The sequence below is a fragment of the Pelodiscus sinensis genome, chromosome 21, assembly GCF_049634645.1.
Source record: "Pelodiscus sinensis isolate JC-2024 chromosome 21, ASM4963464v1, whole genome shotgun sequence".
NCBI classification, from domain to species: domain Eukaryota; kingdom Metazoa; phylum Chordata; order Testudines; family Trionychidae; genus Pelodiscus; species Pelodiscus sinensis.
This window is the reverse complement of record NC_134731.1, coordinates 968,756-991,261: the sequence shown is the minus strand read 5'-3', so window position 1 is coordinate 991,261 and position 22,506 is coordinate 968,756. Positions and strand designations below refer to the sequence as shown.

The following is a 22,506-nucleotide window of genomic DNA, read 5'->3' as shown; positions in this document are numbered from 1 at the left end:
GGCTGGGAGAACCCGCCACTGCCTGGGTTATAACCTTGGCCTGGCAGGCTGGAGGGATAGTCGCTGGGGGGCCCAGGCTGTGGGCCCTGGAAATGCCGAGGTTTTCCAGAGCAGAGGCTTGGGGACGACCGCCTCCGGAACAGGCAACCCGCTTCCTACTGCCCTCCCCTGCTCCACCAGCTGGCAGGGTGGGGATCTGGCCCGTCGGGGGCCACGCTCTTCCTTAGCACTAGTCACCTGGAGCCGGGGCCTCCTCCACTCAGAGGCAGCACTTTGTGGGCAGCGCCTGCCGGTCAGGCTGGCTGAGGGGCTGAGCACGAGACACTCACTACGGTCAAGGGGAGCTCGCGAAGGCTCAGCCCCTCAGGGAGACCAGCTGCACGGTGAGAGGTGCCATTCGAACAGCTCCGATACCCGCAGCATGCTGGGAAATACTGTCAGGGTCTTTGCAAAGGTTCGGGAAGAGGCTAACCCAAGGCCGGCAATGGGGCGAAATTGCATTTGTACCTCTTGGCTACGTCTACATTGGCATGACATTGCGCAAATACTCCTTAATGCAAGAGTTCGTGCGTTAGAGTATTTGCACAAGAGAGCGTCCCCACTGGCGTGTGCCTTTGCACAAGAGCATCGGGGCCAGCGTAGACGCTCTCCTGCACAAGAAAGCGCCAATGGCCATTTTAACCAGCGGGGTTTCTTGCACAAGAAATTCCTGTTGCCTGGCTACACTGGCCTCTTGCGCAAGAACACTTGCACAGAAGGGCTTATTCCTGAGCGGGAGCATCGTAGTCCTTGCGCAAGAAGCCCTGATTTCACACCAGTGTTCTTGCACCAGGACTGCCCGCCAGTGTAGACAGGCAACAAGTTTTTGTGCAAAAGCGGCTGCTTTTAGGCAAGATCGCACCAATGTGGACACAGCCCGTGTGCTCAGAGCTGTTTTGCATACCATGAAATACCCGCCCCCCTAGGCTAGCCGACAAGCCTTCCTCCCTCAGCCGGCACGTTTTATCCTCAAGTCAATTAATTGAATTAGACACTGAAGCAGGATAACTGCAGAAATTGGATTGCACCCCCCAACTTTCCCCTTTCTGATCCATTAAAGCGATTACACCCTCCAGCCTTCCCAAACAGGGAGGAGCAGAACGCCTGGTTGCCAGGACGCAGGGGATTGTGTAACTTGTTGAGCGCAGCAGCACAGCTGTGGGAGACAGGGCGCCACTTGTCTCTTGAGAACTGCCCGGGTGCAACAGGCGCTGCCATTTCTGGGCTCTGGTGGGACAACGCGCTGCTGGACGCCCGTGAGTAGTTCTGGTGCCTTTCCGCCGGGCAGCTGGGAGCGCACGCGACCTGCGTGTTGGGGGGGGCCAGTCACAGTGTTTTGAGGGAGAAGCCACAGGAGTGAAATGGGTGTTTCTGTAAACGTGAATGGCACCTCTTCTTGCTGTGACTCTGTCTTGCTCCTGTTTGTTTCATCTCCCCTGACGCGCCAACCGCAGGTCTCAATGGAAAGCACCTTTGGCTGCCTGCTGCAGGGATTGCTCGCTGGAGGAAAACCCTGTGATTTAATCCACAGACCTCTGCTGTCTGCACTTTCGCTCTATTTGCTGAGTAGCAAAACGAAAGAGCCAGCGCTGCCAGGCCCCCCAGGGCAAAATCTTTTAACCAAAACTGTTCACGGGCAACTGAATATTTGGATTAGCTGAATTATTTTACAGCGTTCTGCAAATTGTGCCGCTGTGCTGGCCCCAGAAAAAGTCCAAACGTCTTGATATTACAAACGGCATTTTTAGTTTGCATTTTGCTTCACTTGCATTCCCTAAAGCAAAAGAAAAGCCAGGCCCCAGAGGACAAGGCATCGGCGCTCTGGGTTCAGACCAACCCAAAGGACATTACGTCTCCTTGTTCCAGGTCAGCCAAGAAAGTGAAGAGGCTGTTATCGCCCCAGCTCTCCTCTCAGGCGGGAAGCCCGTGTGTGTTGTGCAGGCACAACCAGCCCGGGCCCCGGTGCGCCCGTGTCACTTCCACGTGGAGCAGAAATCGTGGGCTTGTAGGGGCTGTGCTATAAGCACCTGCCCTTTTGTGCTCCCTCCTCCCCCTCTCGGGGCAATTCAGCCTGTTTCCCCTGGCAGGCTCCACAGCCAGGCCGGGTCCGAGAAGGAGTTTCCCAGCCAGCTGGATTCGGGAGCCCCGCTCTGCTCCTGATTCTCATGCCCCTCACCCTGGCTGCTGGACGCCTCCCAGCCGTGCATTACACAACGTGTGGGAGATCTCACATGTTTGTTCTCGTGGCAGCTCCCGCGGGAGAAACGTGCAGGGGCGCGTCTCCCGTTGGTAGGTGCCCTGGGGGGGTTAACTATGTTTTGCTAAAAACTTCTCCCATGTAATTGAAACACCCTCCTCCCCGCCCCCTGCCAACAATCCCAGCTGCTTTTTCATCCCCTTTGCCTCACTCCTCCCATCTCCCCACCCTCTCCTGCCTCTCCTCTGTCCCCACAGGATCTTCCCAGCTTCTTCCAAGAGACGCAGCGCCTCCCCGGGCGCCTCGTCCCACAATTCTCCCAGACAGTCTGGTTTGCTCTGTGCCTCTGACCCGCCATTTATTCCAGTGACCTCATTTCCCCTCTGCCCCCCCCCAACCCCCCCCAGCCTATTCTGTCACAGCTTAGAAACAGCCGCGTTAGACACCCAGTTCCAGCTGGCCACCCAGCCACTTGCGCGGGGGACACGGGCGGTGGCAGACAGCAGCCTGGCATGTGAGCCTGGGACACTGACAGGACGTTCCTTCCCTGGTTGCCAGTGTCCGCAGACAGACAGAATCGGGTCTCAGTTGGGGGGGGGGGAGCATTTTACATCCAGGCCAAAGCTCCGAGCCAGGACTTCACACTCACCTGCTTTCCCCTAACAGTCGGCTCCCTGGCTCTGGCCTCTCGGTCCCCCCACCTCTCTATCCCCTGGCCAGGTGTCCTTCCAGGGTCCTCTGGGGGGACTGGACCCTTCTCTACCGCGTCCCTCAAGCCGGGGTGGGCAGCCTGTGGCCCGTTGGGCTGCTGGGTGTGGCCCCCAGACACTTTATTGGCAGTTGCCCGCAGGCAGGGCTGTTTGTGTTGGTTTTCCTCCCAGTAAGAGGGAAGTGACCTGCCTGTAATACAAGGGCATGTGAGGTGAGCGGCGCGCCCCCTCTGCGTCCGATCACCGCACTGCTGCGGGACAGGCGGGGGCAGTTACCAAACCGCCCTATCACGGGAGCCCGGCGTGGTCCTGGCCATCTCGCAGCCGTCGCTGCCCTACCCATCGGCAACCCCGCGTCAGTGCTGACAACTCACAGCTACGTTCTCCTGTTCAAGCTAAAATTTCCGCCTCTCCCACGGCCAGCGCCACGTCACCCTCAGCTGGGCCCCACCAGCGATCCTCCGCTTTCTCCCCTCCCGCCCTGCGGGCAGCCACCACGGCCAGTGCCACGTCACCCTCAGCCTGGTCCCACCAGCGATCCTCCGCTTTCTCCCCTCCCGCCCTGCGGGCAGCCACTACGGCCAGTGCCACGTCACCCTCAGCTGGGCCCCACCAGCGATCCTCCGCTTTCTCCCCAGCCGCCCTGCGGGCAGCCACCACGGCCAGTGCCACGTCACCCTCAGCTGGGCCCCACCAGCGATCCTCCGCTTTCTCCCCTCCCGCCCTCCAGGCAGCCACCACGGCCAGTGCCACGTCACCCTCAGCTAGGCCCCACCAGCGATCCTCCGCTTTCTCCCCAGCCGCCCTGCGGGCAGCCACCACAGCCAGTGCCACGTCACCCTCAGCTGGGCCCCACCAGCGATCCTCCGCTTTCTCCCCTCCCGCCCTGCGGGCAGCCACCACGGCCAGTGCCACGTCACCCTCAGCCTGGTCCCACCAGCGATCCTCCGCTTTCTCCCCTCCCGCCCTGCGGGCAGCCACCACGGCCAGTGCCACGTCACCCTCAGCCTGGTCCCCACCAGCGATCCTCCGCTTTCTCCCCTCCCGCCCTGCGGGCAGCCACCACGGCCAGTGCCACGTCACCCTCAGCTGGGCCCCACCAGCGATCCTCCGCTTTCTCCCCTCCCGCCCTGCGGGCAGCCACCACGGGACATTAATTTCCCGAGTGTTTTTCTGCGCCCCTCCCACCGCCACCGAGCTGCCAGTTTGTTAAAGGCCTGAAGGGGCCTCGGCCGAAATGCGAGTTTCCACGTGCCACAGAGTTCAGTGGGCTGGGACACAACCCCTGGCCCTTGGGCTACCCCATTCGAGCGAGTGGGGAAATGGAGGCCCTCCAGGGTCACCCCCAGGCCTCAGCGGGGACGTTAGATACGGCGCCCGGCTGCACCCCAGGCGGGAGGCTGGAGGACGTGCAGGCGCAGGCTGGCTGCTGCCATCTGAGCGCCAAGGCCAGGCCCTGTGGTAACGACAGGAGCGTTCCCGCTGCAGGGAGTCCCGCCAGGGTCGGGGCACGGCTGGCGTGCCTTGTAGGGAGGATCCAGGGAACAGGCTGGCTAGTCCGAGGGGGCCTGGCTGCCAGGGACACCGGCGTGCTGGGCTCTCCCGCCTAAGGGCCCAGGGAAGCACGGCTGAGGGGTCTGGGCCTCGTCAAGCCTCCGTGAGCCAAACCGAGCGAGGCGGCGGCTGGGGGAAGGGTGACGCCCCTGCCGGCTGCGCCCAGGCCCTGCCTATGACCCAGGCCAGCGGCTGGGCCCAGCTGCCTGCGCGCTCTGAGCTGCCTGGGGCGATTGCTGGAGGGAGGTGGGGGGGGAACAGGGCCAGGCTGCCTGCCCAGGGCACCCTCAGGCCTGCGGGTCTGCAGCGCGTTCCCTGGGCCTCAGGCCCGTCAGCCGCCCTGGGAGCAGCCACCTCCCCAGGCCGCCCTGCTGCAGCCAGGCCCATCCCGGACGCCCCTCTGCTCTGCCCCCAGCCCGCCGGGAGACGGCGCTGCCGGCATGGACGCCGAGGGCAGCGTGACGGAGATGGTCTGCCGCGAGTCGGACGTCCGGGAGGGCGAGTGAGTGACCGGCCGGGGCCCATCCCTGGCTTGCTGCCAGACCTCGCACCCTCCGGCTGAGCCTCTGCGAACCCCCAGGCCCGGCCGGCCCCCGCCTTAGCACAGGCCAAGAGGGGTCCTAAGCAAAGCTGCCCCAAGATGGCGGCGTGCTGCGAGTGTCCGTGCCCTGCACCGCAGCCGGAGGCTCCCTGGGGCGGGGAGGCAGGCGAGGACGGAGCCCCCCTGAGCAGGCCAGGAGCCAGAGAAAGCCGCCCCGCTGGCATGGCTGGGTCCCCGGGGCAAGCCAGGAGTCCGGCCTCCCCTCCCACCGGGGCAGCCCCCCAGCCCGGCCCTTCCCTGCACCGCAGGGGCCGGGCTGGCCATGGCGCCTTGTGCTTGTCCCCACAGGCTGCGGGAAGTGGAGATGGCAGGCCACAGGGTGCTGCTGGTGAGGAGTCAGACGGAGTTCAGTGCCGTGGGCAGCAAGTGCCCCCACGCGGGCGCCCCTCTCAGCAAAGGTAAAACCCGGCGGGTCTCCCGATGTCCTGGTGCAGCTCAGGCCAGGGCCAAACACCAGGGAGAGGCGGTGGGCCTTGTTCCACGGCTGGGACAGCCCACAGCTGCCCACGCTCGCCCCCCAATGGCTGGGACAGCCCACAGCTGCCCACGCTCGCCCCCCAATGGCTGGGACAGCCCACAGCTGCCCACGCTCGCCTCGTTCCACGGCTGGGACAGCCCACACCTGCCCACGCTCACCCACCAACGGCTGGGACAGCCCACACCTGCCCACGCTCACCTCGTTCCACGGCTGGCACAGCCCACAGCTGCCCACGCTCACCTCGTTCCACGGCTGGGACAACCCACACCTGCCCACGCTCACCTCGTTCCACGGCTGGGACAGCCCACAGCTGCCCACGCTCACCCACCAACGGCTGGGACAGCCCACACCTGCCCACGCTCACCTCGTTCCACGGCTGGGACAGCCCACACCTGCCCACGCTCACCTCGTTCCACGGCTGGCACAGCCCACAGCTGCCCACGCTCGCCTCGTTCCACGGCTGGCACAGCCCACAGCTGCCCACGCTCGCCTCGTTCCACGGCTGGCACAGCCCACACCTGCCCACGCTCGCCTCGTTCCACGGCTGGCACAGCCCACACCTGCCCACGCTCGCCTCGTTCCACGGCTGGGACAGCCCACAGCTGCCCACGCTCGCCTCGTTCCACGGCTGGGACAGCCCACACCTGCCCACGCTCACCTCGTTCCACGGCTGGCACAGCCCACACCTGCCCACGCTCACCTCGTTCCACGGCTGGCACAGCCCACACCTGCCCACGCTCACCCCCCAACGGCTGGGACAGCCCACAGCTGCCCATGCTCACCTCGTTCCACGGCTGGCACAGCCCACACCTGCCCACGCTCGCCTCGTTCCACGGCTGGCACAGCCCACACCTGCCCACGCTCGCCTCGTTCCACGGCTGGCACAGCCCACACCTGCCCACGCTCGCCTCGTTCCACGGCTGGCACAGCCCACACCTGCCCACGCTCGCCTCGTTCCACGGCTGGCACAGCCCACACCTGCCCACGCTCACCTCGTTCCACGGCTGGCACAGCCCACACCTGCCCACGCTCGCCTCGTTCCACGGCTGGCACAGCCCACAGCTGCCCATGCTCGCCTCGTTCCACGGCTGGCACAGCCCACAGCTGCCCACGCTGGTCCCCCCCCCCACGGCAGGGACAGCTCACGCTCGCCCTGAGAAGTGGACCTGGAGTCAACTGCTTTTCTGGGGCTGCCTTGCAGCGCTTCCGCAGGGCATTATTGGCCTTGTCTCTGTCACTAGGGCCAAGTGCCCCTGCTGGACACGCGCCAGCAGGCTTAACAGGCTGCAGCATGGGCTCTGTTTGGCCTCTTGGGTTTGCTTCCTGGGCACAGAGCCCATGGTACCCATCCCGGAAGCGTGGCCTCATCTCCAGCTCCTGGTGTCTGCCAGGAGATACGGGGAAGGGCCTCTCAGGGACTGAGAACTGGTGACCAGACAAGAAACAAAGGGCAGGAGTAAAGGGTCAGTTTTCAGACGGGCGAGAGGTAACTAGCGGGGCCCAGGGGCCGTCCTGTTCAACAGACTCATGAATCATCTGGAAAGGGGTAAACAATGAGGTGGCAAAGTGTGCAGATGACACAGACCTGCTCAAGGTAGTTAAGACCAAAGCAGACAGTGAAGCCCTTCCAAAGCATCTCCCAACACAAGGTGACCAGGTAGCAAAATGGCAGATGAATGTTAATGTGGCTAAGTGCAAAGCAATGCACCGTGGAAAAATAATCCCAGCTAGACATACACGAGGGCTGTGTCTAGACTGGCAGCTGCTTTTGCGGATAAACTTGCCAGCTGTCTACACTGGCCGCTTGAATTTCCGCAAGAGCACTGAGGATCTCGTGTAAGATTGTCAGTGCTCTTGCAGAAATACTGTGCTGCTCCCGCTCGGGCACAAGCCCTTTTGCGCAGAGGGCCAGTGTAGACAACATGGGATCATTTTGCGCAAAAAAGCCTCGATCACGAAAATGGCAGCCGGAGCTTTCGTGTGCAAAACTGCATCTAGATTGGCACGGACGCTTTTCCGTTAAAAGCATTTGCGGAAAATCATGCCAGTCTAGACGTAGCCAATGATAGGGACGTAGTTAGCTATTGCCACTCGGGGGAGATCTTGGAGTCATTGTGGACAGTTCTCTGAAAACATCCCCTCAGTGTGCAGCGGCCGTCAAAAAAGCAAATTGAATGTTGGGAATGATTAAAAAAGGAAAGAGAATAAGAGAGAATCTCTCATTGCCTCTATAAAACCATGCTACGCCCACAACTTGAATACAGTACTGGGGACAGATGTGGTCACCTCATTGTCTCAAAAAAGAGATATTGGCATTGGAAAAAGTTCAGAAAAGGTGAATAAAAATAAGAGGGTTGGAACAGCTGCCATAGGAGGAGAGATTAAAAGACGAGGATTTTTCAGAGACTAAGGGGGGCTATGAGAGAGGTCTATAAAATGAGTGGTGTGGAAAAAGTGAATAAGGAAAAGCTATTGACTTGTTCCCACAACACAAGAACTAGTCACCACCAAATGAAATTAATAGGTAGCAAGTTTAAAACAAACCAGAAGGAAGTTTTTCTTCATGCAGTGCACAGTAAACCTGTGGAACTCCTCGCCAGAGTATGTTGTGAAGGCCAGGACTTTAACAGGGTCCATCAGTGGCTATTAGCCAGGATGGGTAGGAATGGAGCTTGTAGCCTGTGTGTGTCAGAGGCTGGATATGGGCAACAGGGGAGGGATCACTTGATTTCCTGTTCTGGTCACTCCCTCTGGGGGAATTCTTATGTTCCTAGGGTCACTGCTGATCCCCCTTCTCCTTCCAGAGGTCCCACCTGGTGGCCTGATTCACAGCTTCTCCCTTGGGAGACGTGCCAGCGGGCGCAAACACCCTTTGCACAGGGATTTTTGAAAACCATCACTTCACTCTTTCCTAGGTTTCACCAGCATGGCACTCCCTGCCTCCGGCTCCTCACCTCTCTCCAGCATGCTGTGGGAGTCTCTCCAGGCCTCCCTGCACGTGGCTGCTCCTCCACACCAGTCTCTCTCCTGTGCCCTGCCCTTGTTAGAACGTTCGGTCCCCTCTGGCGGCCAGCCCCCGATCTGCTGGCACTCCCCCTCCCCACCGGTGGATCAGGCTGGCTGACAAGGGGACAAACTGGACTTTCTAGGCAGTGCAGGTTTACTGACCCTGGGGCCTCTGACTAGAAGCGTTTAACAGCTCACCAGTGTTAGTCCCGGGCCACCGTCTTCGCACATTTCAGCCCAACACGGAGGTGAAAAGGCCGCAGAGCCCTGCAGACCAAATGGAGTTTGCTCTTTAGTCTAGATACATGCCTCAGGCAGATGGACCCTGGACATCGGCAGGTGGGCGTGAACCTGCGACCTTTGGAACTAAAGCCACGAGCCAAAAGCCAGCTGGCTCTCGGCTCAGGCTGCATGGCCGGCATCGCTCGCCCTGGCCAGTGCGCTCAGGGCCCCTGGCTTACACATGGAGTCCCAAAGAGCAGCCAGCATTCCCAAGCCATACGCAGGGCTCCCGTCTCAGCCCAAGCAGCCCGTCTCCAGGGCGAGGGCTACCCGGCTTTGCACCCAGCGAGGTGGGCAGGAACCCTGAGCCCGGCTCGCAGACGTGACCGTGGCACCTCGCCCGAGCCCAGGCGTCCCGAGAGCTCGGGCTGCTCTGCTCAGACACTTCTCTTTGTGTCTGGCTTGCAGGCGTCTTGGCAGGCAACCGGCTGCGCTGTCCCTGGCACGGTGCCTGCTTCAGTATCCGAAGCGGAGACATCGAGGAGTACCCGACTCTGGACTGCCTGCCCTGCTTTAAGGTGAATGGATCCTGGTCCTTCCGGCCCACACCCAGCCTGCTCGCTCGGCTCTGGCTGCTCCCCTTCCACCCCCAGCCTGGGCCTAGGCCTCGCCAGGGGAGGTCAGAATTCCCAGTGGTTCCTGCAGGGCTCATGGCACTCTGGGGCCTTTTCGGAAGGTGCGAGCCCTGGCCGCGACGCTTGGCAAGGGAGAAGAGCTTGCACGGTTCCTTGGAGCGCCGTGGGCTGGAGACCGCGCGTCACGCCCGGCCGCGTTTCAGCTGCTGTGACGGCGCGTTGGGGTCCCCGCCTCCTGCACCCCCGTAGTGACACAAAGACTCCCCCAGCCAGTAGAACAGAGGGAGTTCATTGCTTCTCCCGGATACAGCACAGCACAGATGGAATCTGGTTCCAGGGCAGGCCTAGGATGCCTCAGGCCCCCTTGAGATGGGGAGCCTGGGCCCCTAAATCCCAGCCCGTTGCCTAGGCTGCTTCCTCCATGATCCCAGCCAGAAACCTCCCTCACTTCCCGCCCTGCCCCCAGCCAGGGCTCCACTCCCCTTCTTCCCATTGTTCCGCTCCCTGGGAGATCACTGGTCCGACAGGTTCGAAGCCCCCTGGCAGAATGACTCATCCCCTGCCCTGCTGGGCCGTGCTGCAGACAACAGCCAGTGGGGGTCACTCACAACCCACTGCCCAGCATAGCAACCAGCAAGGTACCCCACTACGTCACAGCTGCCTTGGCGCTGAAAGGGGCCTAAGTCACCAGGCGCCTGCCAGCTGGAGCGCTCTGCTCTGCGGGCTCTGGGGCCTGCTGGCTAGAACTGGCCACACGTGCCCTGCTCAAACCTGCCTTCAGGGGAGGCTGGAGCTCTCCTCAGCCTGCAGGAGCACAATGCGAAACCATCCCGCGCCCTCGTCTCCCTGCCTTGCACTGTGGGAGACTCCGGAGGCGGAAGGCCTCGGGTAGCTTCTCTGGATCAGTTCCGTAGCCTCCTGGAGCCATCCCCGCAGAGCAGCCCGACCTCACAGCCCCGCCCCCCAAGAGCCCCTCCGCTGCGCGTGCTCGCTCCGGGCGGTGCGTGGACGTTGCACAAGGCGTGAGCCCCTCACGGCCCCAAAATCAAATACAGATCGAAGGCTCCCAGCCAGGTTGATGGTCAAGTAGACTCTGCCCAACCGCTACCCGGATGTGCCCCCTGACAAGGCACCAGCCCAGTCGGGGGGGTCCCACTGCCCCTTGGCTGGACAGGCAGCCCCTCCAACAGGCACGAACGCCGACACCTCAGGCCTGACGTGTCCGGTGGCCGTTCCCCAGACCCCACCATCGCCCGGCGCTTGGACATTCAGTCTGTGTCCCCACGTGCTGCCCCTTCACACCCGTTCCTGCACTGGGCCGGTGTGTCCCTGCTCCTAGTCCGGCGTGTGGGGCCAAGGCCCTGTGCAATGGGGCCCTGTGACCCTCCGGGCCCGTGCCCAGCCCCAACTCTGCGTTACCGCCCCAGGGAGAGCTCTGCACCTGGGCCCAGTGCCCATCGGTGCTTCACACTCGGCCTGAGCCGGGCCTGCCTCTCGCTCCCAGCGAAGCTTCACATTGACCATTGCCAGCCAGGCCTCAGGTCCAGGCCCTCCTCTCACTACAGCACCTGGCCCCAGCATCCCGGCACCTCCAGGCCACGCATCCTCCCACGCCAGGACCCCGTGGCCCCAGCTCAGCCCTGACCCCTCTCTCCTTGCGTCTCGGCAGGTGCGAGTGGAGGCCGGGAAGGTGTTTGTTACAGCCAGGAAGCAGGTACCAGCCTCGCCGCTCTCCCCGAGCTCCTGGAGCATGGGCCGGGGCCAGCTGCCAGGACGCGAACCTTTCTGCTCTCTGCCAGGATCTGGAAGCGGGCCGGCGGCTGAAGGCCATGAGCGAGCCGTGCAGGGGCAACGAGGACACAGTGCTGCTCCTGGGAGGAGGTGGGTGACTCGGCCGACTCAGGCCCTGTGCATGGGTCACGTAGGCCCTGGCTCGGCCCTTCCCGCTGCACGGCTGGTGCCAGCGTCTCTCTCGCAGGGGCGGCCGCGCTGGTCTGTGCCGAAACACTTCGCCAGGAAGGCTTCACCGGCCGGATCATCATGGCAACCAAGGAGACGCACCTCCCGTATGACCGGACCCAGCTGAGCAAGGTTTGGGGATGGCCGGGACCGGTAAAAGCGTCAGCCGGGGAACCCCGCTCACAGCTCCGGCTGCCCCGCAGAGCCCAGCGATCCAGAGCTAGGCATGCGGCACGGCCGGAGGGCAGCCACATTGCTCCCCACGTGGCCCTGGCCCCTCCCGCGGCGCCTGCGGGTGGGAGGGGCTTGGACGGGAGCCAGCGATCGTACCCCTCCCTGCGGGGTGGGGGAAGGGCACTCGCTCGCCTGCCAAGAGAGGTGCCAGGGGGAGCCCTGCCCAGGCTGCGCTCCGTGCTCCAATCCCCGCGACTTCGCTCTGCTTCCAGGCGATGGGCAAGGCCCCCGAGAGCCTTTACTTGAGGCAGCAGGACTTCTTTGGGGCGCACGGCATCGAGGTCTGGACCGGCAGAGAGGTGAAGCAGCCGCCGCGCTGGCCGGGGAGCGGGGGCCTCCTCTAGCCCGGTGGGGCCAGTCGCCACCCTGCCTGGGCGCGTGCTGGGCTGCTTTGGGTGGGGCTGTGACAGCGCAACAGTGGGGGCTGGAGCAGCTCCCCTCCTGCCACGGGCAGGGCCGGGGTGCGCCCCAGCCTGGCCAGAGCTGCGGTGCGCTCAGCTGCTCGGCAGGCAGGGGCTGCTCTGGACGCCGGAGGGGAGGGGGCCGCTCCAGCCCTCCTGCCCCCTGGGGTCGGCGAGCCAGGGAAAGGGGACTGGTGCAGCGGGGGTGCCAGTGCAGAGCGGCAGCCCCCCTGCGGGAGGAAGGAGACTTTCGAGGGGGCTGGAGGGAGGAGCACACGCTGCCCGGGGCCTTTCCTCGCTCAGGCGGTGCGCGTGGACACGCAGGGGCAGAAAGCCCATTTCCAGGACGGGGCCTCCCAGAGATACGACCGGCTCCTCATCGCCACGGGCAGCAGGTGGGACGCGAGCCGGTCCCCGGCCCCAGGGTGCGTGCGGCAGCGGGCGCGGCCACTGTAACCGGGTCTCCTTCCCCAGCCCCAGGCAGCTCGGGTGCCCCGGCTCAGACCTGCAGGGCGTGTGTTCCCTGCAAAGCCCAGAGGATGCTCACAGGATTCTCCAGCTGGCAGCTGGCAAGAGGGTGCTGATCCTCGGCGCGTCCTTCATCGGTACGGACGGCCGCCCGCAGAGCCTCCAGCCGCGCTGGGTGTGCGCTGAGGAGCCACCGGCCCTTGGCTGGCCCCTCCCCCACGCCCCGATCGCTGCAGCAGCACTTGGGACGGGAGGCAGGGGACTTACTTCCCGGAGGCGTCGCTTCGTCCGCCGGGCGCAGGCTGCCCCCTTCAGCCGCAGGAGCTTTGCTCTGCCCCGCCCCGGGCGGGGACCAGGCCTGAAGCGCAGCTAGCGAGGTCACGGGGGATCCTGGTGAATCGGAGCAAAGTCCAGGATCCTAGAGCCCAGTGGCTGGACAAAGCTGCCAGCAGGGGGCAACGTCTGACATCCCAGCCCTCGTGCAAGGTTTCCAGCTTTGCCCCTATTTCAGGGCGGTGGGTGGTGCACGGGGAACGTGCGCCAGTTTCACTCCGGCTGTGTCCATTGTGCGCAGGGATGGAGGTGGCTGCCTGCCTTTCGGACAAGGCCAGCACCGTCAGCGTGGTGGGGAGAGAGGCGTTCCCCTTCCAGGCAGCGCTGGGGCCGCACGTCGGAGGTGTTGCCATGAGGGTACAGAGAGCGCAGCCCCGTCCTCGCCTGGACAGGCCCATGCCCGGCCCCTCCTCCCGCTCTGCGCCGGACACGAGACCTGCCGCTCCCCAGCGCCCGGCACACGGCTCCCAGCGCCGCCAGCCCTCCCTGGCCACCCCCGGCCCTTCTCCAGCCTGGCCAACTCGGGGCCTCATGCTCCCCTCTGCCCCAGCTCACAGTCCTGCCGCACACGCTGGGGCTCACCTGCCAGACCCACCGGGAGGGGCGGGGGGTGGACCCAGTGGCGGAGTTCATCAGGGACAGCCTGGGCCGGGTCACTCCTCTTCCTTTTTCAGATGCTGCAGAACAAAGGGGTGACGTTCCGCATGGGAGCTGAAGTGGCTGAGCTACGAGGCAAGGGGGGCAAGGTTAGCACGTCCCGAACGCCAGGGCGCACCTGGGCTGGTCCCCCCGGCCCCTTGCCGCGGGGCTACACCTGTGTTTCACACGCGGGACTCGCTGGCCCCGGACCATGGACGGGGTGGGGGAGCAAAGCTCCGGAGCAGGGCCAGCTGGAGGGGCGGAGGCAGCGTCTCGTGACGGGTGCCGTCTTTCCTAGGTTACAGAGGCTGCTTTGGCCAGTGGAGAGACGCTCCCTGCAGACGTGGTGGTGGTGGGGATAGGTAAGCGATTCACCAGCCCCCCGTGCTTCATGGAGACACGTCGGTAGCTGCACGCTGGGTATTCACTGCTGGCTGCAGTCCTGCCCTCCCTGGAGAATAGCTGCACCCTCCCCCTCGCCCCAGGCAGGCCCAGGCCCCCTACACCCCGTGCGGCTCCCCCGCGTCTGTGCTCACACCGTGCGCCTGCCCTGCGGGGAGCAGGGGGCTGGTTACATCTCACCAGGCTCAGCCCTGGGCCTGGGCCCTCGCCTCCGTCGCCGCTTTGTTCTGCCTGCACCCTGCCCGGCTCCAGCCCCGGCCGCGCTCCCCTCACTCTCCTGTGGCAGCGCCCAGCTCACCGGCCTCCTCGCCCTCCTGCAGGTGTCACCTCCAACTCAGCTTTCCTGAAGGACACGCCCATCGCCATGGACCCCGGAGGCGCCATCCTGGTGGATTTGGTGCGTACGCTGCTGAGACCTGCGCCCCCACGTGCAGGGCACTGCTCCCGCCGCTCGCTAACCCCCCTCTGCTCCTAGTTCATGCAGACCAGCGTCCCGAGAGTCTTCGCCGCCGGGGACGTGGCTTCGTTTCCTGTGGCGCTGGCTGGCGGGACGCCCTCCCCCGTCCGCCACTGGCAGGTCGCGCAGGCGCACGGTGAGGGGCTGCAGCAGCTGCCAGGCTAGAAACGGGCAGGCCAGGCCTGTGCCGCAGGCGGGCGGTGGGACACGAGCCGAACGGCGCCGCAGAGCAGCCCAGGCGCCATGCAGCAGGGTGGGCAGCGGCTCCGGCCAGCCCAGCTCCCCACGGGTCCGAGCAGGGCAGGAGACGGGCGCTGAGGGGGCAGGCCGAGGAACCTGAACTTTAAGGCCCCTGTGAAAGTATCTTCTGGGAAAACCTTCTCCCTGGGGCTGGGTCATTGCAGGTCACGCTGCTGCTCTGAACATGCTGAAGCAGCAGAAGGCCCTGCAGACTGTCCCCTTCTTCTGGACCTCGCTGCTTGGGAATAGCATCCGCTACGCAGGTAGGCAGGGAGCAGGAGCACTGGGCCCCCCCGCAGGGGCACAGATGCAGCAGGAATGGGGACCAGGTGAGCCGCTCCCAGCCGCCGGCCGCGGAGCACGGGCTGCACCGAACAGCCGCTCCCAGCCGCCGGCCGCGGAGCACGGGCTGCACCGAACAGCCGCTCCCAGCCGCCGGCCGCGGAGCACGGGCTGCACCGAACAGCCGCTCCCAGCCGCCGGCCGCGGAGCACGGGCTGCACCGAACAGCCGCTCCCAGCCGCCGGCCGCGGAGCACGGGCTGCCGGAGCTGAAGGCAGCGGCAGCTCCGGGGGCTGGAGTACATGTGGTGGACTGCTAACATTGTTTGCATATTCATTATTACCATCACAAATATGCAGATATTACCAGGCACCAAAACTGGTGAATGTGTGTGCGGGACCACGGGCTAGAACAGGTGGAACCGCTGGCACAGAACCTAGAGCACAGCCCCTGCACCTCTCAGGGCACCGGACTTACAGGGCCTCTTGTGCCTGCAGGCCACGGGGCCGGCTACACCGACACGGTGGTGAAGGGAAATCCGGAGCAGCTGGAGTTCTTTGTCTTTTACATCAAGTGAGGCACTGGCCCAACTGGTTGGGGACTCTTGGCCCGTCAGAGCCAGACCGGGCTGGCGCATTGGCCGGGAGGGGGCCCTGGGGAGGGGCACGGCTGAACGGCAGGGGCGCTCCACCGCAGCAGGGTGGGGGCGGGACAGGCCTCCACACCAGCTGGCAGAGAAGCTTCTAGAAAAGCTTCCTTTGGAGGTTCAGAACGTGGGGCCCAAGAGCCGGCGCCTGAGCCACGGCAGCACTAGGGGAGAAGCAGGAAGGACAGCACCTGCGCTGTGCCCACTCCCCCCGCGCACGGAGCACACCAACAGGCCCCCCCTCGGCCAGGCCTCGGCGCTGCCGTCCCCGGACCCAGGGGAGACCAGCGCCAGCCCAGAACCCCGCACAAGGCGGCCAGGCCCTGGCGCTCTAGGGCAGCGTTTAACTTGTTTTATAAAGCGCCCTTTAAAAATAAAGTTACAAGTACCCCCACTCCCTAGGCTACGTCTACACTGGCAGGATTTTCTGGAAATGCTTTTAATGGAAAAGTTTTCCGTTAAAAGCATTTTTGGAAAAGTGCATCTAGATTGGCAGGACGCTTTTCCGCAAAAGCACTTTTTCCAGAAAAGCATCCGTGGCCAATCTAGATGCGCTTTTCGGCAAAAAAGCCCCAATCGCTATTTTCGCCATCGGGGCTTTTTTGCGGAAAACTCTACTGCGCTGTCTACAGTGGCCCTTTCCCGGAACAGTTTTCCGGAAAAAGACTTTTGCCCGAACAGGAGCAGCATAGTTTTTCCGGAAAAGCACTGATGGTTTTACATGAGAGCGTCAGGGCTTTTCCGGAAATTCAAGTGGCCAGTGTAGACCTGGCAAGTTTTTCTGGAAAAGTGGCTGATTTTCTGGAATAACTTCCCAGTGTGGACACAGCCCCGACAGTTTTCAGACAATTTTCTTCTACCCTTGCAACACGTTTGTTTAAACAACTTAATCGTAGCCGAGGTGGGTGAGGAAATTTTTGGGTGTAAAAAGTGAAGAAATAATAAAGTGCTGAAAAACTTAACACAAAAATTCGGTTCTCTCCAAATTTCAGTTGTGGTGATGTATGCCCTGGACTGCTCTAGAGTATCCCCCTGGCTACTCGTACCACGGGTTGAGAAACACTGCTCTAGGGGGCCTCAGGACAGCCCCGGGCCCCGGCGCTCGAGGGGGGGGCCCCGCAGAACAGCCCCGGGGCCCCGGCGCTCGAGGGGGGGGCCCCGCAGAACAGCCCCGGGGCCCTGGCGCTCGAGGGGCTGCAGCGCCTGCTCTCGCTGGGGCATGGCCAGGAGAATCGCCCCCAGCTGCAGTCTCTCTTGCAGGGATGATTACGTGATCGCCGCTGCCAGCCTGAACTTCGACCCCCTGGTCTCCGTGGTGGCCGAAGCCCTGTTCTCCGGCAGACAGATCTCAAAAGCCGAGGCCCAGTGAGTAGCACCTGCCCCCACGGGCCTTGCTGCCCCTTAGCACGCGCCCTGGCAGGGCTGCAGCACTGGGGCAGGCAGCCCTGTCCTCAGCCTCCCCTCTTGTGCCGCAGGTCGTGGGACACCGCCTGGCCTCAGGCCACACTGCCTGGGGCTCCGGGGCGCCCGGCGCCGTGAGCCCTCCTCTGGCTCAAATAAAAGCCTGCACGGACTGCGCTGGAGCCCGGCTCTGCCTGTCAGCGCTGGGGCAGCAACAGGAACATGCAGTGTGTGTGGTTGGGGGGGGCCACGGGGAGCCACAACATGCCCCCCAGGGCGGGAGGGGAGAGGAGCCACAACGTACCCCCCAGTGACCCCGGAGGGGGAGGAAGGGAGGGGCAGGGAGCCACAACGCACCCCCCAGTGACCCCGGAGGGGGAGGAAGGGAGGGGCGGGGAGCCACAACGCACCCCCCAGTGACCCCGGAGGGGGAGGAAGGGAGGGGCGGGGAGCCACTACGCACCCCCCAGTGACCCCGGAGGAGGAGCCACAACACACACCCCCAGTGACCCCGGAGGGGGAGGAAGGGAGGGGCGGGGAGCCCCTACGCACCCCCCCCAGTGACCCCGGAGGGGGAGGAAGGGAGGGGCGGGGAGCCACAACGCACCCCCCCCAGTGACCCCGGAGGGGGAGGAAGGGAGGGGCGGGGAGCCACAACGCACCCCCCCGTGACCCCGGAGGGGGAGGAAGGGAGGGGCAGGGAGCCACTACGCACCCCCCCGTGACCCCGGAGGGGGAGGAAGGGAGGGGCGGGGAGCCACTACGCACCCCCCCGTGACCCCGGAGGGGGAGGAGCCACAACACACACCCCCAGTGACCCCGGAGGGGGAGAAAGGGAGGGGCGGGGAGCCACAACGCACCCCCCCCAGTGACCCCGGAGGGGGAGGAAGGGAGGGGCAGGGAGCCACTACGCACCCCCCCCAGTGACCCCGGAGGGGGAAGAAGGGAGGGGCAGGGAGCCACAACGCCCCCCCCCAGTGACCCCGGAGGGGCGGGGAGGGAGGGGCGGGGAGCCACTACGCACCCCCCCGTGACCCCGGAGGGGGAGGAGCCACAACACACACCCCCCAGTGACCCCGGAGGGGGAGGAAGGGAGGGGCAGGGAGCCACTACGCACCCCCCAGTGACCCCGGAGGGGGAGGAAGGGAGGGGCGGGGAGCCACAACGCACCCCCCAGTGACCCCGGAGGGGGAGGAAGGGAGGGGCGGGGAGCCACTACGCACCCCCCAGTGACCCCGGAGGGGGAGGAGCCACAACACACACCCCCAGTGACCCCGGAGGGGGAGGAAGGGAGGGGCTGGGAGCCCCTACGCACCCCCCCCAGTGACCCCGGAGGGGGAGGAAGGGAGGGGCGGGGAGCCACAACGCACCCCCCCCAGTGACCCCGGAGGGGGAGGAAGGGAGGGGCGGGGAGCCACAACGCACCCCCCCGTGACCCCGGAGGGGGAGGAAGGGAGGGGCGGGGAGCCACTACGCACCCCCCCGTGACCCCGGAGGGGGAGGAAGGGAGGGGCGGGGAGCCACTACGCACCCCCCCGTGACCCCGGAGGGGGAGGAGCCACAACACACACCCCCAGTGACCCCGGAGGGGGAGAAAGGGAGGGGCGGGGAGCCACAACGCACCCCCCCCAGTGACCCCGGAGGGGGAGGAAGGGAGAGGCAGGGAGCCACTACGCACCCCCCCCAGTGACCCCGGAGGGGGAGGAAGGGAGGGGCAGGGAGCCACAACGCCCCCCCCCAGTGACCCCGGAGGGGCGGGGAGGGAGGGGCGGGGAGCCACTACGCACCCCCCCGTGACCCCGGAGGGGGAGGAGCCACAACACACACCCCCCATGACCCCGGAGGGGGAGGAAGGGAGGGGCGGGGAGCCCCTACGCACCCCCCCGTGACCCCGGAGGGGGAAGAGCCACAACACACCCCCCCATGACCCCGGAGGGGGAGGAAGGGAGGGGCGGGGAGCCCCTACGCACCCCCCCCAGTGACCCCGGAGGGGGAGGAAGGGAGGGGTGGGGAGCCACAACACACCCCCCCATGACCCCGGAGGGGGAGGAAGGGAGGGGCGGGGAGCCACAACGCACCCCCCCGTGACCCCGGAGGGGGAGGAAGGGAGGGGCGGGGAGCCACAACACACACCCCCCATGACCCCGGAGGGGGAGGAAGGGAGGGGCGGGGAGCCACTACGCACCCCCCAGTGACCCCGGAGGGGGAGGAAGGGAGGGGCGGGGAGCCCCTACGCACCCCCCAGTGACCCCGGAGGGGGAGGAAGGGAGGGGCGGGGAGCCACAACGCACCCCCCAGTGACCCCGGAGGGGGAGGAAGGGAGGGGCGGGGAGCCACAACACACACCCCCAGTGACCCCGGAGGGGGAGGAAGGGAGGGGCGGGGAGCCCCTACGCACCCCCCCCAGTGACCCCGGAGGGGGAGGAAGGGAGGGGCGGGGAGCCACAACGCACCCCCCCCAGTGACCCCGGAGGGGGAGGAAGGGAGGGGCGGGGAGCCCCTACGCACCCCCCCCAGTGACCCCGGAGGGGGAGGAAGGGAGGGGCGGGGAGCCCCTACGCACCCCCCCCAGTGACCCCGGAGGGGGAGGAAGGGAGGGGCGGGGAGCCACAACGCACCCCCCCCCAGTGACCCCGGAGGGGGAGGAAGGGAGGGGCGGGGAGCCCCTACGCAGCCTCTCGGCCAGTGGCGTAACGCATTTCCTCGGCTGGTTCAGCACCTGCCCGCGAGGGACACCGGAGCCCTGGCACGCAGCCGTCAGGCCAGGTGTGGGCAGCCGAGGCAGCTCCCCCTCCCACCAGGCACATGCCTGCCTGCTGCAGCTAGGCCCCCCCCCGAACACGGGCCCAGGCCGGCCGCGCCATCGCACAGCCGAGCGGCAGAGCAGCTTTCCGCCAGCACGGGGAGCTGTTGCCCAGCGCCCGGGCTCAGGCAGGGCAGGAACGCTGCCTCCCCCCACGGGCCCCAGCTGCACAGGCTGCCACGGACAGTTCGAGGCCACGCCAGGCTCCTAGGCTGGGCCTGCCACAGCCGCACCCCCCAGCTCGGCTTGGGACCTCAGCCGCTGCAGTAGCAGCAGGGAACGGCCTCTTTCGGCCCCCTCCCCCAGCACAGGACAAGCTGCCTGGCAGGGGCCACCGCCCCCAGGCCATGTCACGCCCCTGCCCTGTGCTCGCAAGCCCAGGCGCTGCGCTGCCACCTCCTCGGGCAACTGCAGCGTGCCCCCCACGCCCGGCCCAGGCTGCCCCACTTGCAGCGGGTCAGGGGCCGGGCTGGCGGCAGAGCACGCTGACTCCCTCGGCCAGGAGGGGGCAAGGATCCAGGCTGCAGCAGGCCTGGGCCCCTCTCGCGTGACCAGTCCCGGGCCCGGCGGGGGATGGAGACGTGGGAGCAGAGCGGGACAGGCCCCGGAAGAAGCCGCGTGGGAGGCACCCGAGAGAGCAAATGCTCCTTCCCGGCGGCAGCGCTCAGTGCACAGCCCGGCCAGGGCACCAAGCCCCCCGTGGGGCTGCAGCCCCAGGCAGCGCGGGGAGGGGCCTGGCTGCCGCCAGGACACAGGTTTGGAAACGCTCAGAGCGGGGCTTGGCCCAGAGCCCCTGCAGCGCCGAGGGACGCGAGTGGCCCAGGCCGGGGAGAACAGCCCCGCCCGCCCCAGCCCCTGGCAGGAACAACCCCAGGACCGGGGCTCCGTGGGGGAAACTTGCTTCCCAAGTCATGGCGGGTTTCCCCTCGGCCCCGGGGCAGCCAGCTCTGCCGGGGGGAGGCCTGGGCCTTCTAGCTTCCGGGTGCTCCCTCTGGGCCAAGCCCGGGGCTGACATCCGCCACCTGCAGAACAGCGGCACAGCCCGGCTGCCTCCCCTGCAGGAGGGACCCCCTCAGCCAGGGCAGCTCGCACCCTGCGGGGCTCGGCCGGGAAGCCCCATGGCCCTGGCCACCAGTGACCAAGCTGCTTTCGGAGGTGCCCTGTGCCACGCAGCCTGGCCCCGGCCCGAGCAGAGCCTGGAGGGGCAGGGCTGCCGAGTTCACTCGTTCTGCGGGCGGCGGGCGAGCGGCGCTCCCAGGAGTCCAGCAGCCGGTCGAACAGGGCGAGCCGAGGAAGCAGGTTCTGACGTGCCCAGCACGGGCACTAAGGGGCAGGCGGCTCTCGGCGCACAGCAGGGCTGGGGCATTTTCCTGGCAAGAAGTCCAAGGGCCCCTTGCCCTGTGGCCAAAGCCCATGTGCGAACGCCTCCCCGGCAGCAGCAAGCCCCAGGGAACAGGGCAGGGCAGTAACACTGCCCACACAGGGGCAACCCCTCCCCTCCAGGCGCAGGCAGGGACCCCACAGCAGTTACCCTCCAGCCCCCCCATGGAGCGCCCTGCTCCTTCCCCCGCTAGCCAGCAATTCTCCCCGGAGCTCCCTGTTCCCACCCCACAGCCTGACTCCAGAGCCCGGTCGACCGGCCAGCAACCCGCCAGGGGCAGCTCTGCTCTCTGGCCCTTGCACAGCACAAGCCAGGAAGAGGGGGGGGGGGGGGGGGGAGAGACTCCTCGATCCCACCTCACCCAGGTTAGCCATCGGCAGCAGCACCCAGAAGACAGGCCCCCATCTCCTCCCTCTGTTGTAGTGAGGGGGCCCTGCAAGAGTGCAGCCCCCCCACCCGCTGCCAATTACTGGGGACGTACAAGCTCCACCCTACAACCCCCTCCCATCCCCAGCCACACCACGGCAGCAGGCAGCAGCCTTTCACCGCTCATGGCCCAGGTGGAGATCAAGGGGACCGGGTGGCCAAGGGCTGAAGGCACCATGGAGGCCGAGGTGCTGGCCACTGTGGGCAGACAGGACGCTGGGCGAGATGGACCCTTGGTCTGACCCAGTCCGGCCATTATGTTCTCCCCACTGCCCCGAGCAGTTCGGGCCGGGCGTAACCGGCACCTCTCACCAGCACAGGAAGCCGCGTTCGAGTCGAGTCCAACAGGCTGAAGGAGGCCAGAGGTGCTGCCGGGCCAGTCAGGGCTCGTCCCACCCTGTGGGCTGAGCCGCAGGGGGCTCCCTGGGACTGGAAGCAGGTTCGAGTCCCCACCGCTGGTGAGGTGAAGGCAGGAAGATCTGGGCTTGGACCCATCAGCTTATGACATCAGGCAGTGGCATGGAAGGGTTGGCAGCTTTTCCTGCAGGCTGAACCATTAGGAACCAGAATCTCATCTGGCAGCGGGAGCGCTGCCGGACACCACGCCCCAGCTCTCCAAGGAAGGAGAGAGCTCCCAGGCCAGCCCAGCCCTCGCCACGCATGGCACCATCCAGATGTGTAATGGCGAACCAGGACGTCCACCTCAAGGACAGTTGCTTGGGAATCTCACGCAGGCTGCCCCATAGCATGGAGATGCACGTACTCCCCGTGCCCCCAGCCCCCTTGGGGAGAGGCTCTGGGGCCAGTAGGCATCAATCAGGATGCAGAGGGCTTCTCAGTCTGGCGAGGCGGCCATCCCTCCACCCAGATTAGCTGGAGACTCACCCATCCTGCTCTCCCCAGGCACGCGTCCGGCTGAGCTCAGCCAGCCCGCTGATGAGCCGAGCGGGGCTACGTTCAACAGTTCTTCAACTGGCAGCTTTAGCTACGAG

General features: G+C 65.7%; 1 protein-coding gene across 6 annotated transcripts; it reads left to right on the top strand.

The window, feature by feature from the left end:
* Positions 1-987: 987 nt before the first annotated feature.
* Positions 988-17,086, top strand: LOC102446846 (apoptosis-inducing factor 3-like). 6 transcript variants are annotated; one of them, XM_075904478.1, is made up of 19 exons: positions 1,012-1,295; positions 4,916-5,002; positions 5,390-5,499; positions 9,276-9,385; positions 11,112-11,156; positions 11,242-11,323; positions 11,421-11,533; positions 11,848-11,934; positions 12,340-12,431; positions 12,511-12,641; positions 13,079-13,194; positions 13,512-13,583; positions 13,775-13,838; positions 14,199-14,275; positions 14,354-14,471; positions 14,740-14,838; positions 15,355-15,430; positions 16,764-16,868; positions 16,979-17,086. In XM_075904478.1, the coding sequence occupies exons 2-19, from the start codon at positions 4,941-4,943 to the stop codon at positions 17,040-17,042; spliced, it is 1,623 nt and encodes a 540-aa protein (XP_075760593.1). In that variant the 5' UTR covers positions 1,012-1,295; positions 4,916-4,940; the 3' UTR covers positions 17,043-17,086. The 6 variants fall into 6 exon arrangements, 3 of the variants coding, with proteins under 3 accessions (XP_075760595.1, XP_075760592.1, XP_075760593.1); XM_075904480.1 differs by lacking the exon at positions 14,740-14,838 and having other exon boundaries at positions 992-1,295; XR_012897019.1 differs by lacking the exon at positions 16,979-17,086 and having other exon boundaries at positions 992-1,295; positions 14,740-15,430; positions 16,764-16,836.
* The last annotated feature ends 5,420 nt before the right edge of the window (positions 17,087-22,506 follow it).

Excerpts from the sequence above, each read along its gene's own strand:
- LOC102446846 (XM_075904477.1), top strand. The coding sequence starts at position 4,941 with ATGGACGCCGAGGGCAGCGTGACGGAGATGGTCTGCCGCGAGTCGGAC. Across the intron at positions 5,500-9,275 it reads GGGCGCCCCTCTCAGCAAAG|GCGTCTTGGCAGGCAACCGG; the intron begins GTAAAACCCGGC and ends TCTGGCTTGCAG. Across the intron at positions 9,386-11,111 it reads ACTGCCTGCCCTGCTTTAAG|GTGCGAGTGGAGGCCGGGAA; the intron begins GTGAATGGATCC and ends GCGTCTCGGCAG.